The sequence below is a fragment of the Paramormyrops kingsleyae genome, chromosome 25 (genome assembly GCF_048594095.1).
Source record: "Paramormyrops kingsleyae isolate MSU_618 chromosome 25, PKINGS_0.4, whole genome shotgun sequence".
Classification (NCBI taxonomy): Eukaryota; Metazoa; Chordata; class Actinopteri; order Osteoglossiformes; family Mormyridae; genus Paramormyrops; species Paramormyrops kingsleyae.
The window spans coordinates 31,839,942-31,853,291 of record NC_132821.1 but is presented as its reverse complement, the minus strand read 5'-3'; the positions used below and the strand labels follow the sequence as shown (position 1 = coordinate 31,853,291).

At 45.0% G+C, this 13,350-nt stretch overlaps 1 protein-coding gene across 1 annotated transcript in view; it reads right to left on the bottom strand.

Annotated features, from left to right (window-relative positions):
- The window catches only part of dnah6 (dynein, axonemal, heavy chain 6), a 67,878-nt gene that overhangs the window by 48,035 nt on the left and 6,493 nt on the right, over positions 1-13,350 (bottom strand). The window contains exons 16-39 of the mRNA XM_023812438.2: positions 13,067-13,318; positions 12,528-12,656; positions 12,303-12,416; positions 12,054-12,197; positions 11,258-11,413; positions 11,122-11,172; positions 10,690-10,782; positions 10,405-10,524; positions 9,716-9,896; positions 8,935-9,031; positions 8,496-8,712; positions 7,858-8,022; positions 7,665-7,775; positions 7,352-7,477; positions 7,086-7,241; positions 6,471-6,632; positions 5,395-5,532; positions 4,251-4,418; positions 3,979-4,127; positions 3,217-3,324; positions 2,541-3,096; positions 2,137-2,259; positions 1,570-1,752; positions 1,221-1,364 (exon numbers count right to left, since the gene is read on the bottom strand). Coding sequence (XP_023668206.2) covers positions 1,221-1,364; positions 1,570-1,752; positions 2,137-2,259; positions 2,541-3,096; positions 3,217-3,324; positions 3,979-4,127; positions 4,251-4,418; positions 5,395-5,532; positions 6,471-6,632; positions 7,086-7,241; positions 7,352-7,477; positions 7,665-7,775; positions 7,858-8,022; positions 8,496-8,712; positions 8,935-9,031; positions 9,716-9,896; positions 10,405-10,524; positions 10,690-10,782; positions 11,122-11,172; positions 11,258-11,413; positions 12,054-12,197; positions 12,303-12,416; positions 12,528-12,656; positions 13,067-13,318 — 3,843 coding nt within the window. The remainder of the gene's footprint in view (positions 1-1,220; positions 1,365-1,569; positions 1,753-2,136; positions 2,260-2,540; positions 3,097-3,216; positions 3,325-3,978; positions 4,128-4,250; positions 4,419-5,394; positions 5,533-6,470; positions 6,633-7,085; positions 7,242-7,351; positions 7,478-7,664; positions 7,776-7,857; positions 8,023-8,495; positions 8,713-8,934; positions 9,032-9,715; positions 9,897-10,404; positions 10,525-10,689; positions 10,783-11,121; positions 11,173-11,257; positions 11,414-12,053; positions 12,198-12,302; positions 12,417-12,527; positions 12,657-13,066; positions 13,319-13,350) is intronic.

Below are 13,350 nucleotides of genomic sequence, written 5' to 3'. Positions count from 1 at the left end.
ACATTAATGTAACGTGCATCTTTGTATCAATATTCTCAATGTAAATATAAAAGCTCAGCTGTTGACAGTTACATTGTCCATGAGCCAGTGGAAGATGAAGAGCTATAGGGCTGGTTCTGTTGATCAGTAACAGCAGAGACTGATCACCAGCCAAAGGTCGATGCCGACCCCAGTCGGTGAAAGCGAGCTGGCCCTCAGTATAATAACACTGTCAGGCCTGCCAGGGTACGAGGCTGATTTCTCTGCTGTTAGAGTACCTGGGGAAGCAGTTCATTGTAACAGTGACAAATTATGAAGAAGCCATTTCATTTAATGGGGCTGTGATTTTCCTATTTGCTTTATTTATATTCATTTTTGCTTTACAGGTTTTATTAGCAAAGCGTTAAATTGATTTAATTGCAGCCCTTAAATGTACTTTATTATTACTATAATCATTATTATTAATAACAATATCACTACTACTACTACTACTACTAATAATAATGATAATAATGATAATATAGTACATGCTTGTGTGTGAAATTATGCTTTACAACTGCAACCAACAGAGGAATAATGAAGCAGGAAGAGCAAAAGATAATTAGTATACATTCATGTTCGAGTCTCATCTCTGTATATGCATGAGGGCACAGTGACAAACTCATTGATTAATATTTTTAAATCATGAAATGTTGCCTTCAGAAAACAACTTTTACTTGCCGTTTTTCATACCCTAACAGCACAACGTTGCCTTGAGGCAACAATCCAGTTTTACGGTCCAGAGGTCAGAGGTCACACAGATACTTATTAAAACATGATCTCCCAGCTCGAAAAAAATATTTATTTTTTTATCCTACAAATAAAAATGTGCACAGTAGATAGCTAATAATTTATGTAATACAAAATTTATCTCATTTTAGAGTGCTTTTGTATTTGAACATATTCTTCCATTAATCTTCAACTGTAAGGGGTGGTTTGACACTCCACGTTCCATGTCTGCCACCATGTTGGCGTGCATAGAGGTTCAGTCGAGCTCTGTCACTGTTTGCCAAGGGGTCTCCCACAGGCGACGTCACAAAGAGCTTAAACGGGACGCCTGACCCTAGGCTGAACCTGAAGGCACCTCACTCTTCACTATTACAGAGAAAGAGATGTGGTTCTTTCTGCAAAGCTACAATAATAAATACCTGTGTTTCCAGTCTAAATCTCTAGGGGGTGCTAATGAGTATTAAGAACCTTGCCTTGGCATCACTGTTGTCCTCAAACTGCTGCCTGACGAAGCGGTCAAACGCGTCCCAGTGGTTCTCCGTCAAGTTCCCTCCCACTGACCACAGATAGCAGAACACAAAGGTCTGGCACAGGACACTGTTCAACCTGTTTGGCTCCTATAACAAATTAAAAATGATTGGCTTAGGTTTACATTCTATATATAGATGGATTATGAATACAAACAAAATGCACAATGCACTCTTTGATGCCCACTGCCATCATACGTAGCTGCAAGGGCAAAAACATCAAGGCACTGCATTTTTGTATAATTCTATGGATAATAAGACAGAGTCACACTTAGTAGAATAAGCCATCATGTACCATGTTGAATCGAGGTCCATCCCTGCTCAGCAACAGCGCCTCCAGCAGGCGGCAGAGGGTGGTCACCTTACTGATGTCCACCTGAGCCATAACCTGGACACATCTCTTACTGACAAACTGCAGTCCCTTCTCCACATGCTGCTCAAACAGATCAAGCAGGTATCTCCTCATGGCTTCTGTTATCTGCGGGCAAAATGTTCCGTAACTGTGGTAATTACAGTAAAAGTTAATTTTATTAAAATATACTTATGTTAGGGATAACAAGTACCTCCCTTTCCTACAACAGCGCATCACGAGCCTGAGGTATTTAGAGTCCTGAATTGTTTTGCTCAGGGGTTTTAACAATCAAGCTCAGAACCCCATACAGTCCTAGTTCAGGTCTGCATCTCCCAAACCCTTCATGGTGCTACGATCGTTGTGACATCAGAGGGGGCGGAGCAGCCTTGATGCCTGAAGATCCTAGCAAAGTCCCAGTATACAGCTATCCCTTTATCTTAATAGCTCATCCAAACTAATACAGTAAAGATTAGGTCTCTTCTGCCATTAATGGAGAATGCATGATGTTACTTTTTCGGGAAGCCCTGTGATCCATGACTGCACATAGGGCATCCACTTCAGCTCATTAGGATCAATGTAGACCATCCCGCAGCGACTGACGGTGGCAGGCGAAGCCACAGCCAGGTCCTGGACCTGAGATGGAGGCAAAGCAAGAAGGTAAGGATGACACATGGGCTGTTCCTCAGTACCAAGAATGCAAAGACCGTACTTGTGGTCTTGGTATGACCGGTCTTGCTAACTTGCCTCCCAAGAATCCTTGATATTTGGGGTGGGGCAAGAACGACATCTAGGGAGTTTTACCATCCTTGTGTACTTGTGGTGTTAGCATTGGAACTGGTCGTCAGCAATGGAAGATGACGTAAAATAGGTACACGAGTACGGTCAAGCTGCCATTCTCATATCATCACCCTTACCTCAAACATCATGTGGATGGACGGTGTGAGCTTGATCCTCTCACTATTGGCCAGGCACAGCATCTTGTTGTCGTCCAGCACGGTGTTCATGTTCTCGATCCAAAGGGCGTCCACTGGCCCATCGCTGACCACCCACTTGTGCTCGTCGCTGGGGTCGTTGGTGGCTGTCCGCACGGTTAGGGCCATCAGGCCATCACGCCACTCCAGAGTGAGTGGGTTGATCTCGCCGTACAGCTCTCCCATGCTCACCGACTTGGGATTCAGTACGTAAGTTTTGACGGGCAGGTAGAAGGGGTTCTTGTGCCCTCTGGAGTAGAGCGTCTCCAAGGCCTTGGCCAGGACGGTGTAGACGGTGGTCTTGCCACCACCCGCGGGCCCCACTAGCATGACACCATGACGTACAATCATGGTCTCGTACAGTTGGATGACCTTGTTTGTCATGCTGGGAAGGGGTTGCAGATGAAGCTGACCCAGGCAGTCTACGATGGTGGACTGAAGAACCCCATAGTCGTGGTCAGGGATGGTCACACCGGGAAACAGGTCTGAGAGGATGCCTCTGTGGAATTGCGCAAGACGAAAGCTTTCCTGGACTCCATAGAAGCTTTTGTTTGCAATCATGGCTGTCATTAGTCTGATCATATCCCGCATAACAATACGATAGACTCTCAACGCTTACCCAAAAAGCAAGGCATCGTCTGTGAGGAACTTGGGAAGATTGGAGTCTCTGAGTGCTCTGATCAGGACCACATCTTCACTAAGGTGGGGATTTTCTCTCTTTAGGGACCTGGAAATTAAGAATAAAATGTACTTTTCCGGCTCTGGTTACTCCATTGATTACTCTTGAAAAAGAAACTTGGTTCCACACACTTACATACACGCAGGGGTGGAAATTAAACTCGGCCACTTGTCTTATATGAGTAAGTTGGATAAAGGGTGAGTACTACAAACACTAACCCAGTGGCTCATAAAAAATGTAGAGTTAATTTCTGTAGAGTTAATCTCTGCAGAGTAAATTTAGTATTTTCCCTAAACGGCTGTTATTAACCCTGAGTAGCTGTATATTGTTAAAGTCCTGGGTAAATAAATACCAGCTCATCCATAATTCAGCAAAGCATACTGCTTTTATTGCCTTGTGAGCAGGCCATAATAATGGCTTAGCTATAAATTTGGATTTATGGTTAGTATGAGAGCAAATTCACTGACACTGACTTTTGAGTGTCATGAGATATCCACTTGTGCTTGTAAATCAATCCCCCATAAATTAGTATGCACTGCAAAAAGAAATCTAAGCGTGAAACTGCAGTTATACTCCAAATCCATCACTAGTCATCACATTCACAATTTGCATATTTTTCTGACAGTGAAGTGCCAATACAAGGGAAGTCATTGTGGACTTGTGGGTCAGCCAGCTGTCATGACCTGAGGTTCATCCCCTCACCCAGCCATGACGAGCACAGATTTGACGGCCCGCATGCCAAAGTCGTAGTGGTCCTGCTGAGAGAGCTGCTCGCTGCACAGTTTGTACATCTGGGTCATCTTTCGGGCCAGAGTCTTACTGGACTCAAAGCCTTCGGAATAGAGGATCACCTGTATGATAGGTAGAAAGGCCACATGGTGGTGAGATGTCTGATACACCTGGAGCAAAATCGAGAGTCCTGTCGTTGTAACAGAATGTGTTACATGTGCATGAGACGACTGGCCGCCAGTGACCTCAGCGATCAGAGCGTAGTTGGGCACCATCATGGCTATTGGTCGGAAGAGAGCCTTCAGGTTGTCTGGCAGCTCCGTCCTGCCCGCGTAGCCGGGGTTCATGGTGATGAAGGCCGCGCACGTCGTCACCAGCTTGATCTCCCGGCCCTCGAACATGAACCTGGACAGCTGGGTCATGACCCGTCGACAACCAGGGGCGACGGGTTAGAACAGAGACCGAAAGATTTCTTCGAGGAAGCAAAAGTGCAGGTGTGACTCTATATCCAAAGTGTGACATGCTTCAGATGGAAGAAAGAAGATCTTCAGCTTGGAATTCAAAGGATAAACTTATTAAAACCACAGAAATTGGAATTGAGGATCCTGAACAGAATGAATTGTTAGGACTCAGTGTGTTGGGGTGAGGTGCGGATTTGGGGAAGCGTACTACCTTAGGACTCTGCTTTGGGGTGGGGTGCGGATTTGGAGAAGCGTACTACCTTAGGACTCAGTGTGTTGGGGTGAGGTGCGGATTTGGGGAAGCGTACTACCTTAGGACTCAGTGCGTTGGGGTGAGGTGCGGATTTGGGGAAGCGTACTACCTTAGGACTCAGTGCGTTGGGGTGAGGTGCGGATTTGGAGAAGCGTACTACCTTAGGACTCAGTGCGTTGGGGTGAGGTGCGGATTTGGGGAAGCGTACTACCTTAGGACTCAGTGCGTTGGGGTGAGGTGCGGATTTGGGGAAGCGTACTACCTTGGGACTCAGTGCGTTGGGGTGAGGTGCGGATTTGGGGAAGCGTACTACCTTAGGACTCAGTGCGTTGGGGTGAGGTGCGGATTTGGGGAAGCGTACTACCTTAGGACCCGGTGTGTTGGGGTGAGGTGCGGATTTGGGGAAGCGTACTACCTTAGGACTCGGTGTGTTGGGGTGAGGTGCGGATTTGGGGAAGCGTACTACCTTAGGACTCGGTGTGTTGGGGTGAGGTGCGGATTTTGGGAAGCGTACTACCTTAGGACTCGGTGTGTTGGGGTGAGGTGCGGATTTGGGGAAGCGTACTACCTTAGGACTCGGTGTGTTGGGGTGAGGTGCGGATTTGGAGAAGCGTACTACCTTAGGACTCCGTGTGTTGGGGTGAGGTGCGGATTTGGGGAAGCGTACTACAGTACCTTAGCCAGTTTGGCATTGCGGATGGCGATGAGCTGCTGGGCAATAACAGACAGGACCTCGACGTCAATCCGGTTAAACTCGTCGAAACAGCACCAGGCCCCCGACTGGGCCAAGCCGCTAAAGAATCGGCCCATCATCTGATTAGAGGACAGAAAACGAGTCTATTAACAAAAGGAGGGGTGTGAATGCAGATAAGCATGGTGTAATTAATTAAGTGTGATTTAAAGAAACAGTGGAATGCTGATTCACAGTAGCCAGAAATATGAAGATGGTTTCCATGGATTTATTAAAAGAGGAATGGATTTTGTAATAAGACTGCAGTGAGGCACCAGATATCATTTCCATATGAATGTATCAGGCGAAATATAAAACCTGTCTGTCATCTTTGGTAACAAAAATGCCTTGATAGAGCTGCTATTCAGAATAAAGCTGGAAACAAGAATGGACTCAGGGAATCTGCCCTAAAAGATTATTCCCTGAAAAGGATTAAACCTCGAATGAAATCATTAAAGAGTAAAGTGAGTCACCACTGACTTTATTTTTAAAATGTAAAAGTACTGAACAACATGACGACAGTAAAGAAAATAAAAATAAGCAATCGTATTAATAGGATTTAAAAATTCTCAATTTCTGATGCATTTTTTAATCATTAATGCACTTAACATAGTAAAATATATTTCTTGGAATTAAATAATATGAAACTTAAATAAAATATCGTAGTGCATTATGTTTGTAATGTGCTAAGACCCTTGCTTGTATGTCACTTTGGGGAAAATAAAGAAATAAATGTACTGTCAAAGTCATAGCAAATGCATTTTAAGATTCATAAAACACCACTTAGGTTATGCTGACACCTAGTGAGAGAGTCTGCAAAAACATGCATTTAGTGTTCAAGGAAGGACCCAATGGGAAAGCTGATAAAGAAAGAGGAACAAAGCATGTAACCAATCAAATGGGACAACGGGTTAATTAAGGAGATGGTCCATGTAAACTGAGTCGCAGTAATGGGGTAAAGAATATGATGGACAAAGAGGTGAAAGGAGTTTGATGGGAGACGGGTGACAGAGGAAGGCACCTTGTAGTCCAGGCCGTCTGAGCAGTTGAACACAACACACTGAATGGCCAGGGCTTTGGCAAGATCCTTGGTGGTTTCTGTCTTGCCGGTCCCTGCTGGTCCGGCCGGGGCACCGCCCAGGTCCAGCTGCAGCGCCCCCATCAGGCAGAGGTAGCAACGGTCCTGAAACCGTCCAGCAGTTCAATTTGTTACATATCAACTCAAGCTTCTATGTGGTCATTCAGTCAGTCTTATGTTCAGATTTCTCTGCCATTGTGCTGCAGTGCCTTAGAGGATTCCTAAAAATACAGGTCCTGAAATATAAAATAGGCTCAGGTTCTATACCCCATAATACACCCACAAACTGTTTCTATAACCCATAATACACCCACAGGCTCACGCCTCACAGGTTAAGGTTCTATAACCCCATAATACACCCACAGGCTCACGCCTCACAGGTTAAGGTTCTATACCCCATAATACACCCACAAACTGTTTTTCGCTAAGTTTTATCTTGTCTTGTTTATTTTGAGAGATTCAGATTTAGGGTTTGTCTGATCGCCTTGTGCAATATCATTCACATAGGAATGTGTATAAAATATGTGGCTGTCATATTTCTGTATGAGGAAGGCTTACAGTGAGGGGTGTGATCACAAGCCGGGGGCAGGCGCCCAGGTACTCGTATCCGTAAATGTACTGTGACAGAGCCATCCTGGCCACGCAGTGGTCTAGGTCGAGGTCCCAGTAATACCGGAGCTGCCTCTGCCACTGAAAGCTGCTGCTTGAACCAACCTGACGGGTGCAGACACGAGAGAAAGAGCACGCGCTTATCGCTCTGATGGTATGCCCATGCGGGTATTTCACCGGCAGCTCTGTCGTCCCGGATCGCGGCCAGGAGCCACCTTCTCCTTGACGAGGTCGGTGATGATGTCACGGGCGTGCACGTCGATGGTGATGAGGGCGGTGATGATGTCCCGGTGCAGCTTGGGGAGGCTGCCACGCACCAGCGCGGCCAAATCATTCAGCCTCTGTACGATCAGGAGAAACGGCACTGATTTGCTGGGCGAGACCAAGGTGGTACTCAAGTAGGGACAGAACGGCAAATGAAGGGTGACCTTCAGCAGGCTGGGAAAGAGGCAGTACTGAATTATATGCGTATACGTCACGGATATATAACTAAACATATTTCATTTATGTATTTGCTTTGTACCATACCTCAAAATTGACCTTTTCGAACTGTTGAAGACCTTCAAAGTGGTCATGTTCCCCTTCGAAACAGCTGTCCAAGTCTCGACACCACATTAACTGGGAAACAGTCAGCACGACCTAGAAGGCGGAACCCAAGCCTTGAGTGTCATGGTCAGAAATCGAAACTGACACCGTTGAAATTGCCTTAGTGGAGCTGTACCTGAGAGGGGTGACCTGCCACCACCCACTCTGCCCTGGGCCTGCTCTGATAGTCCGCGATGGAGGCCTTGCTCAGACGCCTCAGGGAAGAAAACATGGCTTCCTCTACCTTTCCCAGCCAGTCTTCTACATTCCCACGAGCCTTCAAACCTTTCCCAAGACCCACCTACATCAGAGGAAGAGGGAAACCAATTTGATCCACAAATTCAAATGGTTCAAGGCCACAACCGGAATAATGCCAGTGTAGCCTATTAGTACAGGCTGTTCCCCAGCTTACGAACGAGACCTCTTCCCAAGTCTGCCTTTAAGTCAGATTTGAAGGCAAGCCGTGTAATGATTTCATGAGTGTTGCAAAGTACTGCAGGTGTTCGTTGTTGTTGTTGTTATTATTATTATTATTAAGCTCAGATTTTTTTGTATAACAGGTTTTATGGCAGTCCCTTCATAAGCACTAGTTGTTCTTAACCTGGGGACTACCAGTAATTTAAAAATACATTAAAATATACATATAAAATATAAATTGGTAGCTATTGAAAAACCCAACAAGCTCATTCTTGTTCGACGGTACACCGGCCATCAGATGTGAGAGCGACAGGACACGGCTTGTATCATCTCAGATTGAAGACCTGCAGCACTGACCTTCTCTCCCTCAGGAGAGACCATGGCCAGGATGTCATTGCTGAAGACCTTCTCTGCGTCTCCCTTGTCGGGGGCATCGGTGGACAGTGGGGGGATGCATGCAAACTCCAGTCGAGCGATCGCATCGAAACATTTCCGCAGGTGGGGCTGCACTGCCTGAGGGTTCCTGGTTTGCGCCAGGATTTCAAGCAGCTCGTCGTTTGACAGGAAGTAGAACCTGAACATAACATAACTAAAACCTGAACATAACTGACGACAACTCAATGTAACATACTTTCGGAATGATACGTATAAGAAACAATTTTATTATTTTATGAATAAAGCGAGGTGATGTAATCTACGATTAAAGCCATCGACTGAATCCGACCTTTTATGAAATGGGTACTTGGACATTCCCAGCGTACTTATGAACACTTATACAGACCCCTTTTCTCCTGACCTGGGGAAGATGACTCTCTTGGACTCCAGATATGCTTCTAGGCATTTCTGAATCTGGTCCAGTAAAGCATTGTTGTTCTGGAACATCTCCAGCAGACCTGAAAACACACATCAAAATAAAAATAGAGAATACTATCTTTATAGAAATGACATCAGGCCAATCACGGTTTAGATGGCTACGTGGTTCCAGACCACCAGACGGTCCATGTTTTTGCTCCTTCCCAGCGAAAATGCAGACTATCTGGGGGTCCCCAAGGACCAGGATAAGAAATACTGGTTTAGATTCTTTGCCATTTATATTTGTTTGAAAAATAAAAATCATATCCTAAAGTTGAACTACAATTTTAAACAAACATGAATGAATCCATCCATCCATCCATCTTCTGTAACCACATATCTTATTCGGGGTTGCAGAGCCTATTCTGGCAGCTACAGGTGCAAGGCGGGGAACAACCCAGGAGGGGGCGCTAACCCATCACAGGACACACAGCTACGGGCAATTCCACAACTCCAACTCACCTCAGCATGTCTTTGGACTATGGGGGTAGGGGGGAGCCAGTGTACCCTGAGGAAACCCCACAACAACACAGGGAGAACATGCAAACTCCACACCCATGGAACCCTGGTTCTAGAGGTAACCATTGTGCCACCCCATGTGAATTAACCAAAACATCTAAATGTAAATGCTGTGGACAACATACTAAAATCCATTACGTATGATGTATTTTGCCTGGACTTTGTGAGGCCTCAGATCTCTGACCATGGATCTGCTCTCTACCTACCAGGCTGTGTAGCAGCACGCAGGGCCTTGGGCAGCTGGTTCACCCTCCTCATGATCTCCTTCCAGGACTTGTCTGCTTGCAGGAACATCTTAGCCTCAGCCGGCAGCTGCCTTTGGATATCTGGGGCACTGAAGATGCTCTCGAGATACAGCCAGTTTCTCTGACACGTCAGCCACTCGTCCTGTTTGTGCAACGGGGGGGGGGGGGTTTGTGCACACTGTCAATCACAGCCTGGTTTACCATTGAAAAACGGCTCGTAACTGTCAGTAGGTATGTAATTCACCCAATTCACAATTCGGATGGAATTCACCCAATTCACGATTCAGATTCATTCTCAACACTGGATTCACGATTCGATATTCCTATGATATTTTTGAAAAAAAAATATTACCAAAAAGTTTATTTCCCATTCTTTTTCAACATAAATATTCCTTTTGTTAAATAATAAACTTTTGTTTAATTTTCTTAATCAACAATAATTATTTACACAAACAATTGTAAAGGTTGTAGTAAGATATGGTACCCAGTAGGTAGATTGCAAACCAACATGGTATAAAAGCAGTTTTAAGAATCCAGTCATTAGTGCTACTGTCAGTTGTTGCACTTTCTGCTGACCAAACAATGCTTGGGAAAACTAGATTACACATCCTAATGATAATTTGAGCTATTTCATAATGTTTCAGACTCACCAGAGTCTGACTGAACAGGGCCAACTGTATCTGCCATTCGTCCACCTTGGCCTTGATCGGACCCACATAGCGAGAGGACGCCACGGCCGCTAGATTGATGACGCTGTCGTCCAGCAGAACCTAAACACAGCGGACGTGAGAAGCGGTCTACGAGGCCGCTATGAGGGAGCTGTACAGAGGAGGAGCGGAGATAGCAGCTACAAATGGCGCGTGCAGGCAGGAAATGCGATTCCACGCCGACCCTTCGTCCCCAGAAGAGAAAGGAGCCCGCTGTTGTTTCCTGACCTGAATGTCATCCGTCCCCCCAAGAATAAACACGTCTTTGGACTCCCGATGAGAGAGCACCACGAACTCTGTGCTCTTCCAGCAGTCTTCCACCTGATATGGATGTGATGTATGGAAACCAGTTAATATTAGAGTGAAACGGTAAGATTTAATGCGAACAGACATAAAGGAGGGTGGCGTGACGGCTTCTGACCAGGGGCCTGTGTCACAAAGTCGGATTCTTTGCTTAGCTGGATAAGTCCATTTAAACTGGGGAACCTTAAATCCGACAAGTTATCCGGCTAAGCGAGAAATCCGACTTCGTGATACAGGTCCCAGGATAAGAGGTTAGAAGATGGATGGAAATATGAAGAGAAACAAATTCATGAAACATCTAGAAGTGCATTGAATTTAAAAACAGTGAATACACACTATGAATGAATATGTCCGCACCTTTTTGAGAACCGTCTCTAGGGAGGCTTCACCTGAGGCTTGCCCTGACACCTGGAAATTATATTTTATAAGTCAACCGACTTCTGCCTGTTGAACAGAGAGGGTTTATGATGCAAATACAGCGCATTTCTGTCACCTCCTGGATCCTGGAGTCAAAGCCAAAGATCCCAAGGTCCTCCAAGATGGCCAGTGTGAGTGGCTCAGCGACTAAACTGGTGCCCACAATCTGCTCCAGCATGTCCCAGTGTCGTGCTTTGAGGTATGGGTTCCTCAGGTTAGTGACGACTGGGAGCTGAAAACAGGGGGGGTGAGTTTGTGTGAACCAATGGGCCTCCACCTTTGCGTTATACAAACATTTTTGGGTAGCGCTTCACATTAACTGCACCTTCATAATACAATCATTATGCATTCACAGAACATTCATAATGCATTCATAGAACATTCATAATGCATTAATAAACGTATACCTTAACATCCTAACATACCTTAACAGCTTTAATACACATTAATAAACATTATATATTAATAGCAGACATTATACTTGTATCACTGTATAATGTTTCTATTAATGTATATTAAAGCTGTTAATGTATGTTGAGATGTTAATATATACTTACACGCTGCTTATGAATATTCTTTAAATGCATTATAAAGGCATTATGAAGGTGCAGTTAAAATAAAGCATTACCCATTTTTGTACAGTGTTTGAAGGACCATGACTTTAACATCATACATACCACTAAATCTGTATCAAAATCTGGACATAAGGGTTGAGTTTCCAAAACCTCACTATCACCCATAATTAATAATCACTGTGAAAGGGATATTCTCCTGTCATCAGTCTTACAAAAGGCGATGAGATCAGGTGAAATGGAGATGAAGAGGAAGTTCCATACAATTAAGGTGTTCTGCTAAGATGTCCTCAAATCTACCTTTTCCCTCATGCGATCCACGTGATCCTTCAGCCTGGACACCACATTATTGGGTGGGAGACCCTTCTCCAGTTGCATCACAATTTTGCTGTATTTTGTGACTTGAGCACTCAGCTCCTCAGAGTCCAGTTCCTCAAACTTGCACTGGAGAGAACATGAGGAAAACAAATCAAGAAATAACCAGCGAGACACTGAAAAGGCGATATAGCATACGGAACTGATCACCATTACCATTCTAGGTGCTCTTACCTCCATCCAGCGAGCTTGTAGGACCTCCCATTCCTCCAGAGATTCCCAAAGCAGCCTCCTCAACTTAACCTCTGTGCTCAGCTCCTTCAGAGCCTCGTACTCTGTAACCTCCACCTGCAAGAGCGTAGCACCAACCCTGCTTCAGAGTCTGTGAATCCATAAAATTGTGGGTGCAATGTGATCTGTCAGGTCAAAGTCAGTGATAAACAGGAAGTTATGATTCACCTTGAAATTCTTCTGGTACTTATTATACTGGAAGGCTTGAGTTTGCAGATCCTCGATGGTTCCGTGAATCTCCTCCAGTAGCTCCTTCACCACTGACCTTTCAGCAGTAATGTCCAGTGTTTGCTGTTCCTGGATCAGTAAGTGGTGTGAATTAAAACTATAATATTAGCAAATATGCTACTTAATACTTTCCAATCCAATCTATTCCATCTGTTTAGTTATATAGATGTAAAAAGGGGCACATATCGCTGTAAAGTTTTGGCTCGTGGGAGTTTTATTTACACAAAAATGTTCAGAGGGCAGAATGAAAAATGATTGGTTCTCTCTCTGAACCAATCAGATGTCTTAGTCCTGCCTCCTGTAGCTGTTTGGACCCACCTCCTGTACAATCTGATTGGTTCAGAGAAAGAACCAATCATTTTTTGTTCTGCCCTCAGAACATTTTTGTGTATGTAAAACTCCCACAAGCCAAAACGATAAGATAGGATTGGCATATACAGTTCTGCATAGAAGCATGTTTTACGGTGGATATAAATCACCTGAGCCTGCTGCTTGAGCCTCCTGACCTCTCTGTTAAGGTCATCACTGTCACACTGCAGATGCTGACAGAACTTCTCAATGTTCATGTCTCTCTCGCCATCAGCCTTATCCACGGCATTACGCACGCTGGTGATGGAAGGTTTCAAGGTAGAGTACATAGCAAGGTCTTCAGGCGGAGTTGGCACAGAGTACTGCTCAATCAGTGTGTACATCTGGCAAATTGTCTCTGCCTCTGCATCCAGCATGTCGATCTAATGGCGGGAAACGGCACATTAAAATTTCA